This window comes from Malus domestica, chromosome 17 (assembly GCF_042453785.1).
Source record: "Malus domestica chromosome 17, GDT2T_hap1".
Classification (NCBI taxonomy): domain Eukaryota; kingdom Viridiplantae; phylum Streptophyta; class Magnoliopsida; order Rosales; family Rosaceae; genus Malus; species Malus domestica.
Window position 1 is genome coordinate 5,099,129 of NC_091677.1, and position 22,540 is coordinate 5,121,668.

At 36.5% G+C, this 22,540-nt stretch overlaps 3 protein-coding genes and 1 pseudogene across 3 annotated transcripts; 3 read left to right on the forward strand and 1 right to left on the reverse strand.

Annotated features, from left to right (window-relative positions):
* Positions 1-2,064: 2,064 nt before the first annotated feature.
* LOC103404651 (cytochrome P450 85A-like) lies at positions 2,065-5,001 on the forward strand. Its single transcript, XM_029097603.2, has 9 exons — positions 2,065-2,473; positions 2,658-2,979; positions 3,162-3,311; positions 3,407-3,652; positions 3,749-3,835; positions 3,922-4,000; positions 4,357-4,463; positions 4,577-4,701; positions 4,788-5,001. The coding sequence occupies exons 1-9, from the start codon at positions 2,283-2,285 to the stop codon at positions 4,873-4,875; spliced, it is 1,395 nt and encodes a 464-aa protein (XP_028953436.1). The 5' UTR covers positions 2,065-2,282; the 3' UTR covers positions 4,876-5,001.
* A 1,919-nt stretch (positions 5,002-6,920) lies between these two features.
* Positions 6,921-10,056, forward strand: LOC103404652 (probable UDP-arabinopyranose mutase 1). Its single transcript, XM_008343581.4, has 4 exons — positions 6,921-7,509; positions 8,801-9,051; positions 9,141-9,309; positions 9,492-10,056. The coding sequence occupies exons 1-4, from the start codon at positions 7,198-7,200 to the stop codon at positions 9,828-9,830; spliced, it is 1,071 nt and encodes a 356-aa protein (XP_008341803.3). The 5' UTR covers positions 6,921-7,197; the 3' UTR covers positions 9,831-10,056.
* Positions 10,057-10,353: 297 nt separating this feature from the next.
* Positions 10,354-15,680, reverse strand: LOC103404653 (tRNA (guanine(26)-N(2))-dimethyltransferase 2-like). The gene is made up of 13 exons (XM_070816829.1): positions 15,520-15,680; positions 15,138-15,365; positions 14,061-14,363; positions 13,865-13,952; positions 13,486-13,607; positions 13,224-13,363; positions 13,058-13,130; positions 12,621-12,709; positions 12,317-12,422; positions 11,679-11,891; positions 11,397-11,591; positions 11,070-11,147; positions 10,354-10,880 (listed from the first exon to the last, which is right to left on the reverse strand). The coding sequence occupies exons 2-13, from the start codon at positions 15,231-15,233 to the stop codon at positions 10,644-10,646; spliced, it is 1,740 nt and encodes a 579-aa protein (XP_070672930.1). The 5' UTR covers positions 15,234-15,365; positions 15,520-15,680; the 3' UTR covers positions 10,354-10,643.
* Positions 15,681-19,854: 4,174 nt separating this feature from the next.
* LOC103404859 (MYB-like transcription factor EOBII) lies at positions 19,855-21,147 on the forward strand (annotated as a pseudogene).
* The last annotated feature ends 1,393 nt before the right edge of the window (positions 21,148-22,540 follow it).

The following is a 22,540-nucleotide window of genomic DNA, read 5'->3' on the forward strand; positions in this document are numbered from 1 at the left end:
ATTATATGATAACGATAATTTAGACACAATGAATACTCATACTGTCATACTCTGAATGTATCACAAATTTAGATAAATATTAGCTCGGCTAATGATTCAGATTCAAAATCTAACTCTCAGTCAGAGTTAGGGAATATGTTAATTCATACTTATGGATGAGGCAAGATTTATGGTATTTTGAGATTATGTGGAACTCTATTTATATTTCCCTTGAAGGTGTTTGAGATTAAAAGTCCAAAAGTCGAGAGTGGGGTGTGGGAATTTACAGCCCACAGCTTCAAACTAGAACAAGGGGCAGTCCAAGTTTCAAACTAGCAGTTAGAAAGGAACCAAAAGAATACATGCACTCACACACACACACTCTCTCTCTTATTCACATGGTAACCAAGCTCCTGTGTCTTCTTCTGGTTTTTGCAATTCCATTGCCAGATCTTGTTGACGAACATGTGAAAGGGATTCACTTTTCTTTTAGGCCCTAGAGGGTGGTGTGCATGTGCCTTTCAAACTTACTACAGCAGTAAATTTTCCACAGCATCCTTCCTCCAAAGTCTAAACTAGTTTATGAATACGATAGTTAAAAACTTTTTAACTTTTCACTTTTGAGCAAATCAATTTTTATTCAATTGCTTTGGCTTTGGAAATTCAAATCTTGTTGGGTCGTGAGGTAAGATAAGTTAAAAGTTTTGGAAAAGTGATTTTTTATTTTTTTAACACACAATATTTTAAAAGGAAAACTAATGAAAATGGTTTGAAAACTTTGAGTTTTAATGATAAGGACAAAATAAAGGGTAAAGTGAATAGTACCAGGATTGACTTTTTAGTGTAAAAATGTGGTTTTTCGTTAAAGTGAACAGTACCGGGTGCTTTTCATTAAAGTTCTCTATTTTAAATTGTTTTAATTTATAGGAGTGGATTCGTATTTGACGATAAATAAGCGGACACACAATTTTAGTCAACTTTCGATTGACTTAACTTTTGTTGCCTAGAGAAATGTAAAGGAGAGCTGACTCTCTGTCACCTTACAATTTAATGTTAATTTTCGTACAAAGATTATAAAATATTATGCAAAAAACATGAGGTAGTAGAGAATTCATAGAAAGATCAACTTTTAAAAGAACCTCATTTAGCATTTATCGTGTTGTCAAATAATCGTACCATAAAATCTCAACTTTCTACATGATATATGCACTTGAAGAACAATTCAAAAATAAATAAAAATAACAGAACTCGAAATTGTAGAATATTTATTAATCAAAATACTTGTTGTGCATAATGAAATACATAAATAAATACAAGAATATCAATGGTACTAACTTGATTACAGAAGGTAGAGGCTAGCGTAATAGTTATGTCCTTCGAACAGTATTTACGTCCCACTCTTGTGCTTGTGGTTCAACAACGTCTGCTCGATCAGGATTCAACTACCTAATTCTACAACCCGCATTGGATTCTAGAATTCTAGCGAATTTGCTTTGTGTGTTTACTCTCTGGAAATTTCGTACGGAAGAAAGGAGGAAGAAAAGATATATCTGGAATGGAACTGAGGACTCCAGTTATTTAGGTTCTTTCATACCTCTTCAAATACCTTTTGGATGTATCTGAAGCTATACAACTCTTTCCAAAGAGTTGTGTCTATTAATCAAAACGTTTTAAATTAATTTTAATTAAAAACTTAATTAAAAAATTAAAACTAATTGATCAAATTAATTTTAATTATTAGGCCCCAAGTGCCCCAAGCCGTTGTCTTGATTAATATAAATTAATATTATGGTATAATCATCAAGCCTAATCCATAGGATTGGTGGCCCAAGCCTCAATTCCCATTCCAAGTGGTCCAACACCTAACTAATATTGTAGAGGACAAAACATATATAAAGGTCATTGAGAATCTTGTTTTCTCCAATGTGGGACAAGAGTTTCAAAACTCTAACAATATGCACGTGTAGAGATCAATAATAACACGTGACTGATCTTTGTGAAAGAACTAAACACTTTATAGTCATTCAAGTGAGCTTTTACTGCTCGAGGTCATAGATAAGGTCCCTCACTTTGTATAGGGTGCATGGATTGGCCTAAAATATGGTCTCTCTCCCTCTCCCTCTCTCTCTCTCTCTCTCTCTCTCTCTCACATATGGTGGTTGAGACTTGGATTGGCCTATATATATATATATATATATATGAAACACTTTTGGCTACACCACAAAACTAGAGCATGCCCATACCATTGAATGCTCTCTCTGTCTAGGGTTCCTTGCAGCTTCTAGGAGGAGAGCAGAGCATCAATGGCTGTCTTCATGATAGTGCTTATCTGTTTCCTCTGTTTGGTCTGCATCTGCTCTGCTCTTCTCAGATGGAATGAAGTTAGATACAGAAAGAAAGGCCTCCCTCCAGGCACAATGGGCTGGCCAGTCTTTGGTGAAACCACTGAGTTTCTCAAACAAGGCCCAAACTTCATGAAAAACCAGAGAGCAAGGTGATTATATTTTTAGGGTTTCTCCTCTGTTAAAGTTTAGTAGGTTTTTTGAGTAAAACGAAAACAACAGTCGTGACTCGTGATTAAACATATGTGTATAACAGGTGAAAAGTCGTGTGTATCATTTTTCGTAAATTAAATTGGCAAAACATTTTTTGTATAATTTTGATTTATTTTTTGCCAGGTATGGGAGTTTCTTCAAATCCCACATATTGGGGTGCCCTACAGTGGTATCCATGGATCCAGAGGTGAACAGATACATCCTAATGAATGAAGCCAAAGGGCTGGTTCCTGGCTACCCACAATCCATGTTGGATATTTTGGGAAAATGCAACATTGCCGCAGTCCATGGCTCCACTCACAAGTACATGAGAGGCGCATTGCTTGCCCTCATTAACCCAACCGTGATCAGAGACCAGATTTTGCCCAAAATTGATGAGTTCATGACATCCCACCTCGCTGGCTGGGACAACCAAGTTATCAACATTCAAGAAAAAACCAAAGAGGTTTGTGTACCAACATCCCATCTTTCAAGTAATCCGTAATCGGAGTCGAACTGCAGTTTGTTCGACCCTGATTGCGGAGTACTTGTGTTTTTACTCGCTGATTCCGGATAGTAAACATGTTCTGATACTATTCCTTTGTTGATCACTGGTCTGATCAGTTTTTCTTCAACTGTTTTATACAGATGGCACTTTTATCATCTCTGAAGCAGATTGCAGGCATTGAATCAAGCTCAATTACTCCAGCATTCAAGACAGAGTTCTTCAAGCTTGTGCTAGGCACCCTTTCATTGCCTATTGATCTTCCTGGCACGAATTATTACCATGGTTTTCAGGTATACATCTGATTTATTTTCTCATCACCAAATCTCCAATGGACATTGTTGTGGAAGGTCCAGCAATTCAGATTGGCGAACCATTTTATATGCAGGCAAGGAAGAATATTGTAAGCATGTTGGAAAAACTCATAGAAGAGAGAAGGGCTTCCAAACAAGTTCATAAAGACATGCTTGGCTGCTTACTGACAAGTGATGAAAACAAACACAAACTCAGTGACGAAGAAATAATCGATATGGTCATCACGATTTTGTATTCGGGTTATGAGACGGTTTCCACTACTTCCATGATGGCTGTCAAGTACCTCCATGATCATCCCAAAGTGCTTGAAGAACTCAGAGTAAGTTTATGGTTTGTTTTTGCTTTTGGTAACAATCTCATCCAAACTTGCTTAACTTCGGAGTTTTGTTTCTGACTTTTTAACTGCACATTGTAGAAAGAGCAGTTAGCAATTAGAGAAAAGAAAAACCCAGAGGACCCAATTGACTGGAACGACTTGAAATCTATGAAGTTTACTCGTGCGGTGAGAATTTCTCACCTTTGAAAATTTTGGATTTACCATTTGCTCTGGTTTGCTAATATCTTTCATGTTATGTTTTTACCCTGCAGGTAATATTTGAGACCTCAAGATTAGCTACAATTGTGAATGGGGTATTGAGAAAAACGACTCAAGATATGGAACTAAATGGTAAGGAAAATATATCTTACATTTGCAAGGTTATTTTAAGAGTAACTTTAACGAAAAACTTCGGTATTGTTCACTTTAACGAAAAACCACATTTTTACACTAAAAAGTACTATTCACTTTACCTATTATTTTGCCTTTATCGTTAAAACTTAAAGTTTTCTCAAATTCTTTTCATTAGTTTTTCTTATTTTAAATTGTTAATAACCTTGGAAGTAACCTTTTTGTAAAGCAAGGATAAGACTGCGTACGATAGATGTTTCTACTGACCCTTGCAAAGCATGGAACCTTTTTGGCTTGAAGCCACCCTTTAATGTTATTTAAAAGATTTATAACAATTTTTTTCTATGTTTAAACAGGATATTTGATTCCAAAAGGGTGGAGAATTTATGTGTATACAAGAGAGATTAATTATGACTCCTTTCTGTATCCGGAACCATTAACCTTCAATCCTTGGAGATGGCTGGTTAGTGAAACTCTTTGTATTTCTGTCTGACTGCTCGGCTTCGACAATGGAAATAAACTTGAAATTTAAACATAAGTCGGAATTTCTAAACTGGGTTTGAATGCAAAATGCAGGACAAGAGCTTGGAGTGTTCAAACTATTTCTTTATATTTGGAGGGGGCACTAGGCTATGTCCAGGAAAGGAGCTGGGAATATCAGAAATTTCAACTTTCCTGCACTACTTTGTAACTAGATACAGGTAGCTTTTGATCTGATTTTTTACCTAAGGTAAAAGAAATGTTGTTTACTATTAAAGATAAGATTGTAATATTTATTTGCTTGCAGGTGGGAAGAAGTTGGGGGAGACAAACTGATGAAATTTCCACGAGTAGAGGCACCGAATGGACTGCACCTTAGGGTTTCATCTTACTGACTAATATATGTACATAGAAAAAATAGAGAAAATAGTATATAGGGCATGTGAGAGAAATATGATGTATGATAAGGTGCTAACATATTAGAAAAACTAATGGAATTTGAGCATTTTCCTTTCGTTGGATATTATAATTTTTGCTATGCAAATTAGTCATGGTAATTTCTTGCACGACTCATTTAACTCGACACAAGATGACTAGAGATTAACAGGTTCTGGGACAACTTGTTAACAAAACGTGTATTTATCGAGTCATTCATGATGAATCCGTTAACGAATCAGGTCAATATCGATTCATCAGTAAAAAACCTAACAAGATATCGTTTGTCAAACCTAGTAGACGTATTGAAAAAACGATTAACCGAAATTTATTTAATGGGCTAAGCAATCAAGATGTCCATTGTTTAATGGGCCAAGTTGTACCCAAGTGAAATTCTTGACCATATGGGTTTTGTACTTGGTCATTTAAAAACTCGATTGAGTATTGATGGATGCAGAAAACGTAAAAAATTCTTGAAGCATATTAGGTTGCTTAATATGAAGATTAAGCCTCCCGAAATAAATTGCAGGAATTAAGGTGAATTGAATTGGACGCAAAGAGAAACTCGAACCCCTATGCTTTTTGTATCTCGAATATTCTATCATGCACTGCTGTACGACATGCCTTATGTGAATAGAGAGCTAGATGTCCGGCCAAGAATTCAACAATGAAGAATCTGAAGGCCATAGATTCTGATGTACATTACACTGATGCATGCTAAAAAAACTTTTCTCGTCTCCGAATCTTTTGTTTATTTGTTCTTTTTACCGTCCATATTGTATGTACTCAACAATTGCTCCTTTGTTCAATGGGTTTAGCACTTGTAGTTAATTTTGGTTCTTTTATTTTTTCAGTTTACGTTAGAGGTTGGTCAACTTGTAACGAAAGTCACGAAATCGTAACATCGGAGGATTAAAATGGGAAGTTACATAGAAAGAGCATAAAATATAAGAACTAAATTGAGTGACCAAAATAAAAAATGAGTATAAGTTGAAGAGTGGTTGCCATAATTAACCTTTAACTTATACATTCTCAATTAATTTGTGGTAATACACTCGTAATTAATGCAAGTTATATTATGTTATTTTACAAATGATAGCGTTTGAGAGTTTAATTGTTAAATGTGAAAGGGAAGAGAAATCGGTTAGAATCGAACTTGCATCAAACTGTATAAGCATTATTGTTTTTCGCCACTGTAATAAGGCGTGATGTACAAGTTATATTATGTTTCTATCGACCATAAACGAGTTATGTGATGTCTCACTTGCGGACCAAAGCATATTCATATGTCATGTCAAAATCCAAGTCCCACAATTAGTACAGTTCCCCTTCGCGCCTATTTACCATCGTCCTTGCAAATTTATGCATGAAAGCAACCAATCTATCCTAGACGTTCAAAGCAACGCAGAAAAGTACCTTTTTACCAATTTGAAAAGCTGGTAACTGTTTTGTGGGGATAGATAGACTCTCAGTCATCGAGTTTACTAAGAAATTCCAAAACCTGTCGTAACTTTTAACATTCTTAACAATGTATTATTAGTTTGAAATACTGCTAATGCAGTGACAAAAAATAGAGAAAATTTTGAGTATGACAGTCACACAGTTACATATTGCTACTAATCCACATGTTATAATATATGTGAATGACAAAGTATACATCTGAAACTAAAAAACAATCTTCGATAAAAAGTGGTCAGTCATGTAGACTAACTCAATAAAGATGTTATGTATCATGTTAACACGAGAAGTGTCAGATTAACCAAAATATTAGAATTGTATATTTTTGGGTGTTTGTAGAAAGAATGAGGTTAAAGAAGGGACTCACTGCCACATTGAAGTTTTTCTTCCCTCAAACCAAAACTATACTAATAGTAAACAACACGTGATGTGTGGTGGTCATGCTAAAAAAAATCTAGTATCGAATACCATAAACTATTCGTAAACCACACGTGGAAGGTTCAAAATGGATGACTAGAATTAGAGTCCAAAAAGCTAAAATCAAGTCCTTTTTAAACACTCATAAAATCAAAATCTGGTCTTTTTGCAATTGCAGTTCTCAATCTCAGCTTGCTTTTGTAAGAGTTGAACAATTCTCTTACACCTTTAAATCTCGTACACGTTTCCTCCCTAACCACACTCGTGCCGCTTCCTCCGCCTCCTCACGTGCCACCACGTCCCCCTTCATTTATATTCCTATTCAAACTCCCTCTCCTCCTTCAAACGCCTCTCACTCCTCCCCCTCCCCCTCTCTCTCTGTCAACCTTGCGCCTTTCGATCCTCCAATGGCTTCCGCGACACCCCTTTTGACGGATGAGCTCGACATTGTGATCCCCACCATCAGAAACCTCGACTTCCTGGAGATGTGGAGGCCATTCTTGCAGCCCTACCACCTCATCATCGTCCAGGACGGTGATCCGTCGAAGACCATCAAAGTCCCGGACGGCTACGACTACGAGCTCTATAACCGCAACGACATTAACAAGATTCTGGGTCCGAGGTCGTCCTGCATTTCGTTCAAGGACTCTGCCTGCCGATGCTTCGGATACATGGTCTCCAAGAAGAAGTACATCTTCACCATCGACGATGACTGCTTTGTATGTCTTCTCCTCTTCTTATTTTTCTAGGTTTTTCCAATCTTTGTTTTGTTTTTGGATTTTAATTGTTTTTTTTTTATGAGTTTTTAAAGTCTGGATCTTGTATTTCATGGTTTTGCGTAAAATATGGATGACTGAATAATTCATGCGGCACGTTCTTCTGCCTCTATCGATTTCTCTTTTCTTTAATTGATCGTGACACTATTTTTTTACCCAATTTTTTATACTTTGTGGAGCCCATTTTGTAACGTATCGTAACGATCCGAACCGTTTATTTTTTAGGTCTCTCTTAAAGATCTTGTCTACCAAAAATCATCCAAATCTAAAATAATATGACTGTTGGATTAAGAGTTTAGGATTTCTTTGTATAACTCATTTTCTTTCCTACAAATAAAAGTCTTAATGGTATCACGGATCCGCCCATGTTTAATTGTTGATTTTGTATATTTTAATTATATCACTATTACCTAAGGGAGTTGTTATTAGCACTTCAAAAATCTCATTCTACACTCCAAACTTTCTATATTAGGAAAGAAAAATGCACTTGAGAGGAGTGTAGAATGAGATTTTTGGAGTGCCAATAACACTTCCCTTACCTTATACGTGTAAAGTCCCATATAAAATGAAATAAGCGTCCTTAATTTGTAAGAGATTGTATGTAAATAGCACTGATGGCATCTAGTTTGATCTGGATTGAATAATGTTTGTTATGCGTGCAAAGTTAAACACGTGAAACTGCACATCAGCACAGTAGGATTTGTGTGGAGGTAAATCCCTATTTTAAATCAATTTCAATAACAATTTGTCTCTCCTTATGCAGAGAAACTTGCATACATAACACTATGTCGTTATCTCACACTACTCACATACTGTCATGTTTTTTAACTTTTCACACATTAATATGTGATTAGCGTCCAAACTAATTTCACATTGTCATGCCTTTAAACTTTCATACATATCAAAGTGAAATTAGTGTATAATGCCGCCACTGCAAAGACATCTTTGTTGCATGAAAATCCCTCCTTCCCATCCATCCCACTATTTTAAATTTGGAAAATAATTTTAACACTGAACTTGTTTAACTTCTCTGTTGGACTTCTTCCATATCTATATTTGTTTGTTTTGTTCCTGGATAAAGATATAGCATATGCATTTGTTTTATGTGCAACTTACTTCTGTCCTTTCCCCTCCCAATTCTGAAGCACTTAATTTCAATTTGTTTGTACTACAACTCCGAAATTGTTGGCATATTTATAAGTTATCATGATTTTCTGTGTGTATATACTTCTAGGTTGCAACAGACCCATCTGGCAAACCAGTGAATGCACTGGAGCAACACATCAAGAACCTCCTTGCACCATCGACCCCATTTTTCTTCAACACGCTGTATGAACCCTTCAGAGACGGTGCGGATTTTGTTCGTGGATACCCTTTCAGTCTCCGTGAGGGTGTTCCGACCGCTGTCTCTCACGGTCTCTGGCTCAACATCCCGGATTATGATGCACCAACACAGCTTGTGAAGCCACTTGAGAGAAACACCAGGTAGATCCACTCCCTACAGAAACCCTATCTTGCATTGTACGCATCGTGCAATATATGTTCCTAACATTATATGCTTATGCTTTCACTAGGTTTGTGGATGCTGTTATGACAATCCCAAAGGGCACATTGTTCCCAATGTGTGGGATGAACTTGGCTTTCGACCGTGACCTCATCGGCCCTGCTATGTACTTCGGACTCATGGGTGACGGTCAGCCAATTGGACGCTATGACGATATGTGGGCTGGCTGGTGCACCAAGGTTCCCTTTCTTCTCTTGTTTTAACCATACAATATGCCCATATGTCTTCGAATTCTTCCATTGTTCTCTCTTTCATGTGAATAATATATTTAGTTGCATATATTGGTTAGGTCAGGTGGTCAGAACAATCCATCGTCCTTGATACTATAGATTAACAGTATGTATTATCATGAATATTTCAGGTGATAACAGATCATTTGGGGCTTGGAGTGAAGACAGGGCTGCCATATATCTACCACAGCAAAGCCAGCAACCCATTTGTGAACCTGAGGAAGGAGTACAAAGGCATCTTCTGGCAGGAAGAGATCATCCCATTCTTCCAATCTGCTGTCCTTCCCAAGGACTGCACCACCGTGCAAGCATGCTACATTGAGCTCTCCAAGCAGGTCAAGGAGAAGCTCAGCAAGGTGGACCCCTACTTCGACAAGCTCGCCGACGCCATGGTAACATGGATTGAAGCTTGGGATGAGCTCAACCCTAATGGACCCGGATCCAAACTGGCCAACGGCAAGTCCAAATGAAAAAAATAAAGGATAAAAAGTTCATTTAACTTTGCTCTTTATATTTTTACTGTACCTTCTGGGAGTTATATCTATCGTTAGTTTAGTGACTGTAATCTTTTGTTTTTTACCCTCCTCCTGAGCCAGTTCGGTCATCGCTTTCAGTTGCATGTCGGCAGATGTAATTTTTATTTAACGTTCTCCAATGAGCTTAGTGCAATAAAAGTATGCAGTAGTTCATTGTCTAGCTTTTTTACTATCTCGATATGAAATGTCAATTTTACTTTTACGTGTCCAAATAGAATTACTGTTGAGTCAATTTATAATTTGGCATTCATATACGCTCGATTACATCTAAGTTTTTCTCTTCCGCCGGCTCCTCGTCATTCAATAATAACTATGATAAACAAGAGGGGAGCTCCAAGAGCCCATATAACTCATGTTTGAATTGTTTGATGTGAAATAACTCAAACATAAGAGATAAGAAACTGGAACTTTAACTGCACTATTTAACATCAGACAGAATTTAAGGATGGAATCAAAATTGAAGTCAAAGTGACCAAGATAAATTGATAACAAACTCCAAAAGTATGCAAACATAAATAAAAATCGTCCATCAAACTCAGAAGTTGCTGAAAATTGGCTTCTAATTAAATAGAAAGTTGCCGCTCCAGTTGCTCATGGCGTAATTAATGGTTGCAAGAAGCCTCGCTCTCTCCACCCGCTGTCTCCAAGTTAAAATGAATAGAAAGAAGGATTATGTGTGTTGTTTCGGTAATGGGAGTATGGAGCTCAAGGTCAACTTGGTCGACAAACTTAAAACCACTCATTTCTTCAATTCGGCGTGGGTTGATCTTCAATCTTTTGACGCTTGGCATCATGTTCCTCACCATCTTCATGGTTAAGATGTCCATTGACAGCCTCCGGACCCAAGAGAGAGATGTGTTTGCTGGTGATTGTACGACCTGCCCTAAGCTTTGGCCCCCAGTGCCTTTCAGGATTTGGAAGGAAGCGTGCTACCTTCTTGGTTTGTGCCTTGCTAAGAGACGCAACAGCTCGAGCAAAGTTAGCCTGCAAAAGAGAAAATGTCAGAAAGAGTGGTAAGTTAGATATCTCGCTCTGCCCTCTCAAACACGCACTCACACACGGGGTGATTTGGTCCATGAAATTACTTGCACATACCAAAAGAAGAAAAGGAAAGTATAATCGGAAGAAAAAAAGAAATCATTATTCGTATCCAAAAATGGGAGAAACATATACTTGAAGGATGGGTTCCTTGGCAAGTATCACGGTCCCTGACTGATCCGCTGGCTGAGGTTTCACGGGGTGATTCTTCACCTACACAAAATCAAGGCTCAATAAGATACCATCACACACCCAATGCAACGAACTAGTAAATAGCACTAATCTCATAGAAAGTCTACATAATTTACAGAGTAGAGACGGAGCAAGCAACAACAGAACCATACTGTTAAAAGGGGGGCAGGAAGGAATCTACGTGCAGGGATCTTAAAAGACTGTCTACTATTGAAAAATTAATACATGCATGACACGAGAAACAAATGAGAGCTGAAAGAGACTGCTCACCCAACAGCGCATTATGTCCCAAATGACATCCATGGGAGCATCTGATTTCAACCCCAATGGGTTTACGTGAGTTCCAGATATACGATACCCTGCATTGATCACAGCAGAACGGAAAATCACAGCAGATGGGGAAGTGCACTTTAATGTGGCACAGAGGTTGTGCAGACTCAAGAACAAAGGAACATCAGGCAGTTCCTGCAAACAATACAGACACATCAGTGAAACTGCATAAGCACATCTAATTTATGTCTAATAGGACAAATATTAAGACAAAGGGCACACCTCTGAAATTGTTGTTAGTACAGCAGAGATGCGATCATAAGCGGGATACCGCTCCTTCATAGATTTCACATCAGATAGTATGGAAGTAACCCATTCTTGATCATGGATAGGAGCAGACCATATAGGTCCACCCATATTGAATTTCTTCCCACAGTCACTGCATTCTTGAGGAACAACGGGACCAAAACCCGGTAGATATCTTACACTGGTGTTCTGAAAATGTAAAGGGATTCCTTATCAGAATCGATATAAACTAAAATGAGAAAATAAATCCATTATCTAAAGCTACAAGAGTTCAACAGACAAATAACTCTTGGTAAAGCCGTAAAAATCAAAGTGGTCAAACTCACTCAACACATACACATATGAAAATATTCTGCAAGGGGGCAAAGTTTGCTAATAATAGAGTAATAACTATGAAGGTCAATGTGTGTCCTACAATTGAGGTTAACTCTCCTAAAAGATAGTTTCAAACATAATTCTCTATTCAACTTTCAAAGTCATCGTTACAAATAAAATTTAGACGGCACTTACATATAGTTCAGGGAAAGCAAGAGAACAAACATTTCTTAGATGATATTTGTCATGAATACATAAGCACAACCTAGCTCCCAAGGTATAGTATATCAGCACCATACCTTTGTGACTGTCCTTCCAATAGGCTGAAGATGAAATGAATCGCAGCCAATGCACTGATAAACATAGGATAGCTTAAGGGGAGAGTTCTTCATTGCACTTGCAGAACTGCAACCAATTATTTGAACTATCAGTCAACAGCAAAAGAAAGAAGCCTAGATGGCAAACATTAAGTGAATTAAAAGGAAATAGGTCTTCATTGCACTTGCTGAATTGCAACCAATTATTTGAACCATCACGCAACAGCAAAAGAAAGAAGCCTAGATAGCTAACATTAAGTGAATTAAAAGGAAATAGGTCACATACGAGTAGATACGAATGAAAACCCGAACATAAAAGTCCATCTGAACAGATAGCACAGGAACAATGTACCGTTTGTAACGATTTGCATGACTCTGCATTTTATCAAGAAGAAATTATCCGTGCACCAAAAAAGAAATATATACAATTTTTATTAATTGAAATATACAATTATGGTCCAATAAGGGTACTCTTCAAGTTCAATCTACCTTCAATCTAAACTTGATTGAAAACCTAAAATTATTATCCAAATCATCATTACCCAAACAAAACACCCCACAATAAAGCTGTAAATAGTTGCCATAGAAAAGACGTGCCAATAACTATATTACCAAGGCAAATGCAGTATCAATTCTACTTCCCTACGGGCTAAATTGTTAATAACAATTTTCAAGTGGTTTGCACGTTCTAGTTAAAAGCTATAATCAAGGACATAACAATACCTCAATGCAAGCTAGGAGGATCCTCAAAGCCATTTCGTGACAATACTTCCCTCTCAATGGATAGGAACCATATCTAATCCATAAAACAGTTCGTGATAAGTAAGTCCAGGAATCAGAATAAAATGCTTCAATCAAAGTATATCAGCAGAAAGATATTACTGCTTACTTTGAATAGCAAACCTCCCCATTTCCACCACATAGCACTGCCATATCAGTTGCTGTACACATTAGCAATCCTCCATCAACAACAGATTGAACCGCAGAGTCCAAGAAGACAGAGGGCGAACCATAAGGATCAAGATCAACCTGAAACACCAATAACCAGCAAGGAGTATGTTACTGCCACTGGTTTATGAAGTGTCAAAATAATAGGAATCCGCCCAAAGAAATTAATCTGCAGTGATGAATATAAAACAGCATAAGCATACCACATCAAATTCTTTTGGATGGGTGAGCATATGCACACGAGCATCAGCAAGATGTGATTCCACCTTTGAACATGCAACTGAACCGTTGAACTTGATATTTCTCCTACAAGCTTCAACTGCACCTGAAGGAAGACAAATATTGGTGATAACTGTTATGATGCTTACAAGTAATTAGAAAAGCCCATATGCAGCTACAACTTACGTATCTCAATATGTATTTAAATAGAAACTAAAAGTCCATAATCTCATCTAATTTGGGTCTTAAAGCCCATTCGTTCTTCATTTCTTTTAAGGACAAACAAAGTAATCTTTAAAAGGTTAACACAAAAAATGGCCATATACATTTAAGTGCAGTAGTTAGAGACAACCTAAAACTTACCTTTATCATTGTCTAAAGCAACAACTTTACCAATTCCTTCCACTTCACGAGCATACCTAAGAGCTCTTAAACCAGAAGCTGACAGGGCCTGTGAACGAAAATGATACAAAACAGAAATGTGAATTGACATCTTCCAGAGTAAAGAGCAAAGACTAAAGAAACTAATTAATTGATTGAATCAAAATTCATGAAAAACCTCAAGAACTCTTGGTGGCTTCAGTTCCCCACGCCATTTTCCCTCAGTGACCTTGTCTGTTTTTTCTGAAATGCTACATGGTTCATCTTGAGATATCTCTGCTGCCATTTCACAATCTCCATTGGTTTTTTTTTCATAAATAGCAGGCTCATTAGGTACTTCTTCTACAACAGAATCTGAAGCATCTTTGTCAGACTCCTTCGGTGCAGGTTTTGCTTTCTTGGACAATCTTGCTTCATGCTCCTCCTTGCGTTTGGTTATGAATGTCCTCAGAACAGCAACCGATATGTCTCTGTTGTTAACCTAATAATTACAGACTGAAAAAAATCAACATTCCCTCTAAATTACAAAATCTAAAAGTCAGCCAGCAAACTGAAGTGAATAAATGCCACCAACACATACTCATGCTAGAAACTGAACAATCACCCATGTTGAAAAGCACCCCCTCCATAATATTTACTATACGAAGAAAATTGCTACTAACATAATCAAAACGGGATTAATTCTTCGAAAACAAAGACCACCGGGCTGTAGACAAGTTAAAGCTTATCTATAACTAGTCTTGCTTTGTCTATAAGCACATCGAATGAATACTGATCTAGGTTGAACTTTCAAATATACTCTCTTTGTTCATCTATTCTGCCCTTACTTAATTTGCGCCCCATATATAGAGCGTAAGCAGAAATACTAAATGATAAGCCAATTGAGCAATACATAATTCAACATATGGATTGGCACAAATGCTCCACCCAAATGCTCCCAAATGCGAGACACAACTAACTTTTACACTCCAAGGCTCCACCACACACATTCCTCAACGATTACTAATCAAAAAACAAAACCTTTCGCATATCGAAATTCTTCAATTCTAAGCGTTAATCTTTCCTATTGCTACACTATTTCCCCAGCAGCCAATCCCAACTTTTGAACAACTAACACTGACCCAGCAAACATCCAATTCAGAATAACTCAAAACACACAAAAAAACCCACTAACATTGCATCTAAAAATCCCATCAAACCTCACAACCCAATTCAAAAAATCACAAAAGGAGAAGATTTTGGAAGATTTTGGCACCTGAGTTTTATTGTAAAAGACTTGGTTCTTAGCATGCATGAGAATCTCAGCCTCTCCTTCCTTGATGACGGCATAATCACTGAGATCGGTCGTCATGTTCTTTCACTTTCATGCAAACAAAAACCACCCCCGAATCTCTTCCTTCCGCGACCAAACGCAGAACTGTAAAAAGCAGGAGGCTTTCTCTTCCCCTTCTTCTTCTTCTTCTATGGAAGCTGTGGGTGGAGTCTGCGAATTTGTGAAGGGAGTCTGAGAGTTTGTGCAACAACCATCAAACTGAAGACTTTTTATATGCAGACAACAAATATGCTTATTAATTTGAAAACCCTATCTTTTCCTGCTAATCGCGATAAAAGTTTTGATTTTTCGGATAAATTGAAACCTTTCGTCTTCTCCTTTTTCGGCTTAAACCCTAAATCTCACCCCGTATACTTTAGAAAATAGTGGTGGGTTTTCGCTAACATGAACGGGAAGTTATGGAGGTAGTGCGCAGAGTGGTGGGTAACTCCCAATCCGGGGCTCCAAATACAAAAAATTGGAAACAAAAACTTTTTTTGGAGATTGTTCATATAGTTGATTAAAAAAAAATTTGAGATTGCTATTATAGTAATTAATATCACTTGGGATGGCAATTCAATCCGTAAAATTCGATAATCGTGAATAACTGCGTGAAGGCCGGATTCAGAATAAAAGTTCAGGTATTTTTAGATATAAAGAAAAATCAAGAATATTATTTGGTTACGGTTTTCGATATGATTAAAAGGATTTTCAATCCGTATATATCTATATATATCTTCACTTGTAAGTGAGAGATCTTAGGTTCAATTCTTGCTAAAAGCGAATTTAAATACATTATTGTTAGTCAATTATGAGGTTAAGCTGACCATTTACTCTTAGTGTAAATGATATCGTTTGTTCAAATAAAAAAATTGAAAAGTGAAAAAAAAATACGGAAAATAGAAGGTAACAACAAAAAGAATAGAGCCCAATTAACAAGCACAGGCTTGAATCCAACTCCACAAAACCCTAACCACCCACCGACCCACCGGGCATCTCATGCTTCTCCCCTATTTCCACTGTCCCAAGCCCAAGCATTTCCTCCAAAACATATCTTTCCTCACTTGATGATGAGAGTAAGGCCATCTCCAACCGAGGGCTGGCCAAAGGGCTCTTTTGAGCCCTCTGGCCCTCCAAGATTCCCCAAGATATTAATATTTTAATGAACAGTACATGGCCATATTTGCCTCCGTCTCCAACCGAGGGCCAGAGGGCCAAAGGGCTCGTTTTAGCCCTGTCACAAAAAACCGTCTCCAACCGAGGGCCATAGGGCCAAACATAATTTATTATTTAAAAACTACAATTTAATGTTGTATAAATGGCCTAGGAAGTTATACGAAAAAAATAGAATTGAAAAAAAATATGAAACAAATTTTGTGAAATAGAAGTTATAGGAAAAAAAATATGAAAAAAAATTTGATTTATATGAAAAGGAAAAAAAAGGGAAAAAAAGAAGTTTAAATTCATTAAAAAAAAAAAAGAAGTTTAAATTCATTAAAAAAAAAAAAAAAAAGAGAGGCCTAATAATCCAACGGCTACTAGCCGTTACATTAAAAAACATTTCAAACTATTAGTGTCGGTTATAACCGACACTAATAGTAGAACTATTTTAAAAAAAAAAGCTCTTTAATGCTATCGATTTTAACCGACAGCAATAGGAAACATTAAAAAAAAAAATAGCCAGCCCCGGGGCTGGCTGGCTGGCCGAAAGCAGCCAGCCCTCCAGCCCTCTCCGATCTCGTGGGGCCCTCCCAGATTCCAGAGCCCTCTGGCCTAGCCCTCGGTTGGAGACGGTTTTAGGGCTATTTTCGGCTATCTGGCCCTCTGGACCCTTCGGTTGGAGATGGCCTAAGTCCCCCTAAGATGGCCTCCAATTAATCAATTGCTTTACAAGCCCTCAATCGACCTGTCCCACTAAATGGCGCAAATTTTGGTGAGCTTCTTGTTCTACCAACAACATCAATTTGACCTCACCATACCTAAACATGTATCTTCCCCCTCTAACTGACAGGATTCACCTCTAAAAAATGTAAATTTACATGTTTATTTACATTTTTTGAGTGAAATAAGTATTTTACATCTCGTCCATTAGAGAGTTTTCTGCTAGCCAAAAATACAAAATGTTGATTTGAATGCATTTGCATCTCTCATCTTATCATTTATAAACTTATAATCAGCCCAACCTTTTCTTCTTCTCATAAAACAGCTGTTGACATCTTATTAGATAAACTGATTTATGAAATCTGATATTACTCCCAATAGAAAAACGAAGAGTAGGCTTTGAGGATTTTCTCAAATTTTCTATTTGTTGTACTGCCGACAGACATGGATTTAAGCATCCACTGTTGATGGTAATCCTCCATATTGCAGTGGATCTTAACTGTCGAATTCATGATTATTCTTCTGCAAAATAGTATGCCAAAAAGGGGGAGTTGGGTGCCATTTCTTCTTTTGTTCTTAGCCACCATCGAAAGGAAGAAAACGAGTGAGAAAATACTACGTCGTTCAAATTTAACAATAAACAAATGTCACTTATTAGCTAGGAACATTATATGGTTCAAAGTTTGCTACACTACCTACCTAATCACTAACTAATTCTAAAGCCTTTTTCTATGATTATGCTCCCTACTATATAAAATATGCAAAACCCTAGCTACCCCAAATGAAATTCATGGTGTAAATTGTAATTTCTAGATCCTTCGAGAAGCCATATATATATTGACATCCACTTAATTAAGCAGAAATAATATCATATAATATATATATATATATATATATATATATATATATATAGATGAAGGAGGTTCAATTAATTTTAAATGTTAATTGACGGACAAAAATGTTTAGATATGTATGGGTTAGAGATTGATAGGGATAGTTTCCAGTTTAGTCCAACATAAAGTATGGTTTCGAGGTCATTGCTGAAGTAATAGTACTCAAAGGGGTAAGGAGGAGCAAAAGCTTTTGTAAACTATTTTATTTTCTTCAGCCGCGTCAAATCGAGCATTACATACAGTGAATCTTTAAGCATGACAAGATCTTGAAACTCTTTTGTAATCTTTTCAAAGATTAGCACTAATATATAGTTTCTATATACATCATTACCTATATTAGGCATAGAATGCATAAACAAATGAGTTAAGCCAATTAAGCACTTCTCAACTTTCCAAATAAGCTACTTAGATAAAGCTCAAAGGCCAGGTGTAAGATAGGTGACTCATCGATCCCCTCTCCATTCAATACTTTATGCCCCCCATTCCCTTAATAGCATCCTAGAAACTTCTTTGTGTGCTTAAAAAAATAGATGTCATTAACCATTAACAAAATTAATGCTGATTAAGCATGCAAATACTTTTATCACAGATGTTAAACCCTAGTTGGATAAAAGCCACTGTCCAAGGAGACATCAACAACCCACTAACTCATTTTGGCTTAGTTAAGATTTTATGCTTAATTTTTTTAGAAATGCTAGTAAGACTAAATTTGTGGATAAAGTTTTGAAAATATGAAAGTTGATGATTGATTTATTACTTACACGTTGATAAATGTGTTTTTTCTTATTGGTGACATATCATTTGGTTTGTAAATTTAGTCTTCAAATTTAATCTTCCTAGCATTACCCATTTTTTTATTAAGAAACTTCTTCATTAATCTTAAATAACAATGACAGACAAGTTATACAATGTGGCTTTGTGTTTTTTTATTTTTATTTTTATTTTTTATCGAAATGTGGCCTTGTGTTATGCTCAAGGTTTAAAATATCGATGATATCGGAAATATCGGAGTCCAAAAACACGGAAATTTGGATGGAAATATCGGGATATTATCGATATCGATTAAAATTGAATAAAAACCACGGAAATTGTAAGAAAAACTTGGAAATTTTTATTGAAACTTTGCAGGATGTTTATTTAGTCAATTATCTATTAGTTTATCACAAAAAATTTGGAAGGAAATGCATTGCATGATAGATTTAACTGATTTAAGTTGATTATATAGCGAGCTGGCAAGCATTGTGAGTGTAGAAAATATGTAGTAATTAACGAAAGAAGTTTAAACACACCATAATCATTTATATATAATGAATTAATACAATATTTTACACTTCATACATTGCATGGTAAGATATATGAGTGACTTAGTACCACATAGAGTTCCTATCAAGGTCTAAAATATCAATGATATCGAAAATATCGGTACTCCAAACACACGGAAATTTCGATAAAAATATCGGGATATTATCGATATTTTAGACCTTGGTTATGCTACAAGGAATATTGGTGGTGATGTCATATAGTATGCGGAGTAGGGTTTGACGAGCCAGCCGTTGTGCTGTGATTGGCTGAAGGTGTTGAGCTGGTTGAGACCCATGTCTCAACACGTGTACTCAGGCTTGTAGAGGGAAGGGTCAATTCGAATTCATGATATGGCGAGAGACAGAAGCAGAGATTCGGTTCAAAGATATTGACTGAGATCATCAAAATGCATTAAACCAAATAAATTAAATATTCAAGTCACTGATTCAGAGGGAGGATATATACCATGTATTATGTGTATATATAAGAGGAAGTTAACCTATAGCCATGCATTGTGCAATATAACCAGTGTGCCATAGAATACAAAGAAAACAAACAAGTACTACTTATTGAGTTGAGTTGAAAGAGATCAAAGTGCGAAGTTAAAGATGGTAGCTATGATGGGTTGGGGTGGTGTTGGAGAACAAGGATGGAGGAAAGGTCCTTGGACTCCTGAGGAGGATAAGCTGCTCAGTGAATATGTCACCTTGCATGGAGAGGGAAGATGGAGTTCTGTGTCTAGGTCTACGGGTAATCAATCAAGTTAATTAGTCTGTTGACTGTTTTTTAACTACTTTTTTTACACCAGTTCTAATTATTTAAATGTCATATATTGTTTCTGAGAGCTTTAATTTCGGATTAACTGATCATCTTAGGCATGCATGCATGCTCACTTAGGGTTTTTTCTTCTTTAACAAAAGTACTATTTTCAGGTCTGAACAGGAATGGGAAAAGTTGCAGACTCAGATGGGTGAATTATATGAGGCCAGGACTGAAGAGAGGGCATATAACACCTCAGGAGGAAGGCATCATCATTGAATTGCATGCTTTATGGGGTAACAAGTAAGTAATAATAGCCTAGCTAACTAATACTCTCTCTCTCTCTCTCTCGATTAAATAATTATCAAAAGTACACAATATTATTTATTTCTAATGTGAATTGTTATATGAATTTACAGATGGTCCACCATTGCAAGATACTTGCCAGGGAGAACCGACAATGAGATAAAAAACTTCTGGAGAACCCATTTCAAAAAGAAAGAGAAATGCACTCAGAAGCAAGAGAAACGAAAAGCAGAGATTCTAAAAGCAAAACAACAACAATTAGAGGAAGATCAAAACACGAAAGCAAGAGCCACTGCACCACACGATCATTGGGAAGCCTGCAGCCAAGGAACAATAAGCAATATGAATAATATTGATATCCATGAAACACAAGCAACATGGCAAGAAAATATGGAGGAAGACAAATATTGCTTGCCAAAATTGATGCACCAAGCAAGTGTGGAATTTTGGTCAGATTTATTAGGAGAAGAAGGGTTTTATAAGCTCTGGAACTTAGACGACGTAAGCGGTCGAATGGATCCGCAGCATTGCAGCAACACACAAGCTTAAGCCAGTGCAACAAAGCAGCCATGCAGATCAATAATCAAGGACTTGCTTTATCTTCTGGAGGGGAATCGAGCAATATATCATTGCAGAATGGAAGTGAAACTAGTTCACCTGCTTTATTTAGGGGAGGAGGACACTCCAACACTTTCTCCAACGTAGGAGGCTACATCTTCTAATTAGAAATGCTGATCGTTCATTAGATTGGTACTAAAATTATTTTTATGTAGCCGATTGACACGATCGATGATGAACTTCTGATCCAGCTAGCTAGCTAGCTATAAGCATATCAATAAAATTCTATATGTCGGTTTATGTTTCGAAAGCGTTATTGTACTATTGTTAATTTTGATTTGCATATATATATATATATATGATAAATAACGGTGGTGTGGTCTTTTATATATTCCTAGCGTATGTATCCATTGAACTTTTTTGTAGACGAGTGATCAGTGGGAAATGAGGAAGAAAACACAGTATGTAAGGACTTTTAATCAGCATGCAGACTAGAAGGATCGGAAAGAAAACACAGTTTCATGCATTAAGCTTGTTTTAAAAGGCACTGATATCTAAACATTGGAAACTTTGTTTTGCAACAAATTAATAATTAGTTTTAAATGGAAAATTAATGGTAATTGGTCGAGAAAAAGTTTTGATTTATCACTATTAACCCCAATCAAAATGACTGAAAACGCATTAGTAGCTGCACTGATCAAAACCTCATCATGGACTAAGTCATTTGTCTATATACACAATAAAAACTAATCATTATCAATATGTAGTGGTCTTTTTTGTTGTAGTTTGTTAGAATATCAAGCTTTATATTACAATAGATAAATACTAAGGAGACTCTCCTAAGCAGGATTCTCTGTGAACTCTCTGACACGTCACAGTTTAACGTTAATTTTCATGTCAACGATACAAAATATTATGCCAAAACATGAGGTAAAAGAGAGTTAATAGAAAAACTCATTTTTTTAGAGAATCTCCTTAGCATTTCTCGTTACAATATTAAGACCCCATAAAAATCTACTTTTATAAGAAGAAACTAATAATTTCATCAAAATTGATGGATACTTGTTTGACGCCTTAACTACATATTATTGGTAAAAAGAAAATAGTGAACCCACTGAACAGAATTATTGAACAGATTATAGGTCAAACATGGATCATATATTCTTCCTTGGCCTTCTTCCTTTGGCCGGTATTGACTTCTAAAGTGACAAAGTCTTGACCAGTCAATTAGTCAATGACCTAGAGTTGACCACTTACAAGTTTATATCATTTGAAAGTTGATTGACAAGAAGTAGGCAGGCTGTAGAAGCCACAACTGATTGATTGTGAAGGCAAAAGACCAGAGGGTTCCAGTCAGTAGTCACTCTACTCAGATCAGTTGGGTCATATACCACTACTATATGTAATTATAATCAATTTAACCCTGAAACTAAATGGAAATTAAGTGTCGTTCCTCAATTTTTACCGCGATACAAATCTTACCGCTTCTTAAGTTTACCTTACAATAGTTGGTAAAAAGATAAATGTAGAAAAGAAAAGAAAAGAAACTGAGGGAAATCGACTGCAAGACTACTAGTTGTAAAGGTAAAAGTTGTTAGGGTGATTTAAAGATAAGTTCAGTCATCAACTCAACCGTTATATCAGGTG

Excerpts from the sequence above, each read along its gene's own strand:
- LOC103404651 (XM_029097603.2), top strand. The coding sequence starts at position 2,283 with ATGGCTGTCTTCATGATAGTGCTTATCTGTTTCCTCTGTTTGGTCTGC. Across the intron at positions 3,312-3,406 it reads ATTATTACCATGGTTTTCAG|GCAAGGAAGAATATTGTAAG; the intron begins GTATACATCTGA and ends TTTTATATGCAG. Across the intron at positions 3,836-3,921 it reads CTATGAAGTTTACTCGTGCG|GTAATATTTGAGACCTCAAG; the intron begins GTGAGAATTTCT and ends TTTACCCTGCAG.
- LOC103404652 (XM_008343581.4), top strand. The coding sequence starts at position 7,198 with ATGGCTTCCGCGACACCCCTTTTGACGGATGAGCTCGACATTGTGATC. Across the intron at positions 7,510-8,800 it reads CCATCGACGATGACTGCTTT|GTTGCAACAGACCCATCTGG; the intron begins GTATGTCTTCTC and ends ATATACTTCTAG. Across the intron at positions 9,052-9,140 it reads CCACTTGAGAGAAACACCAG|GTTTGTGGATGCTGTTATGA; the intron begins GTAGATCCACTC and ends TGCTTTCACTAG.
- LOC103404653 (XM_070816829.1), bottom strand. The coding sequence starts at position 15,233 with ATGACGACCGATCTCAGTGATTATGCCGTCATCAAGGAAGGAGAGGCT. Across the intron at positions 14,364-15,137 it reads TCTTTTACAATAAAACTCAG|GTTAACAACAGAGACATATC; the intron begins GTGCCAAAATCT and ends TGTAATTATTAG. Across the intron at positions 12,710-13,057 it reads TCCTCCTAGCTTGCATTGAG|AGTCATGCAAATCGTTACAA; the intron begins GTATTGTTATGT and ends GATAAAATGCAG.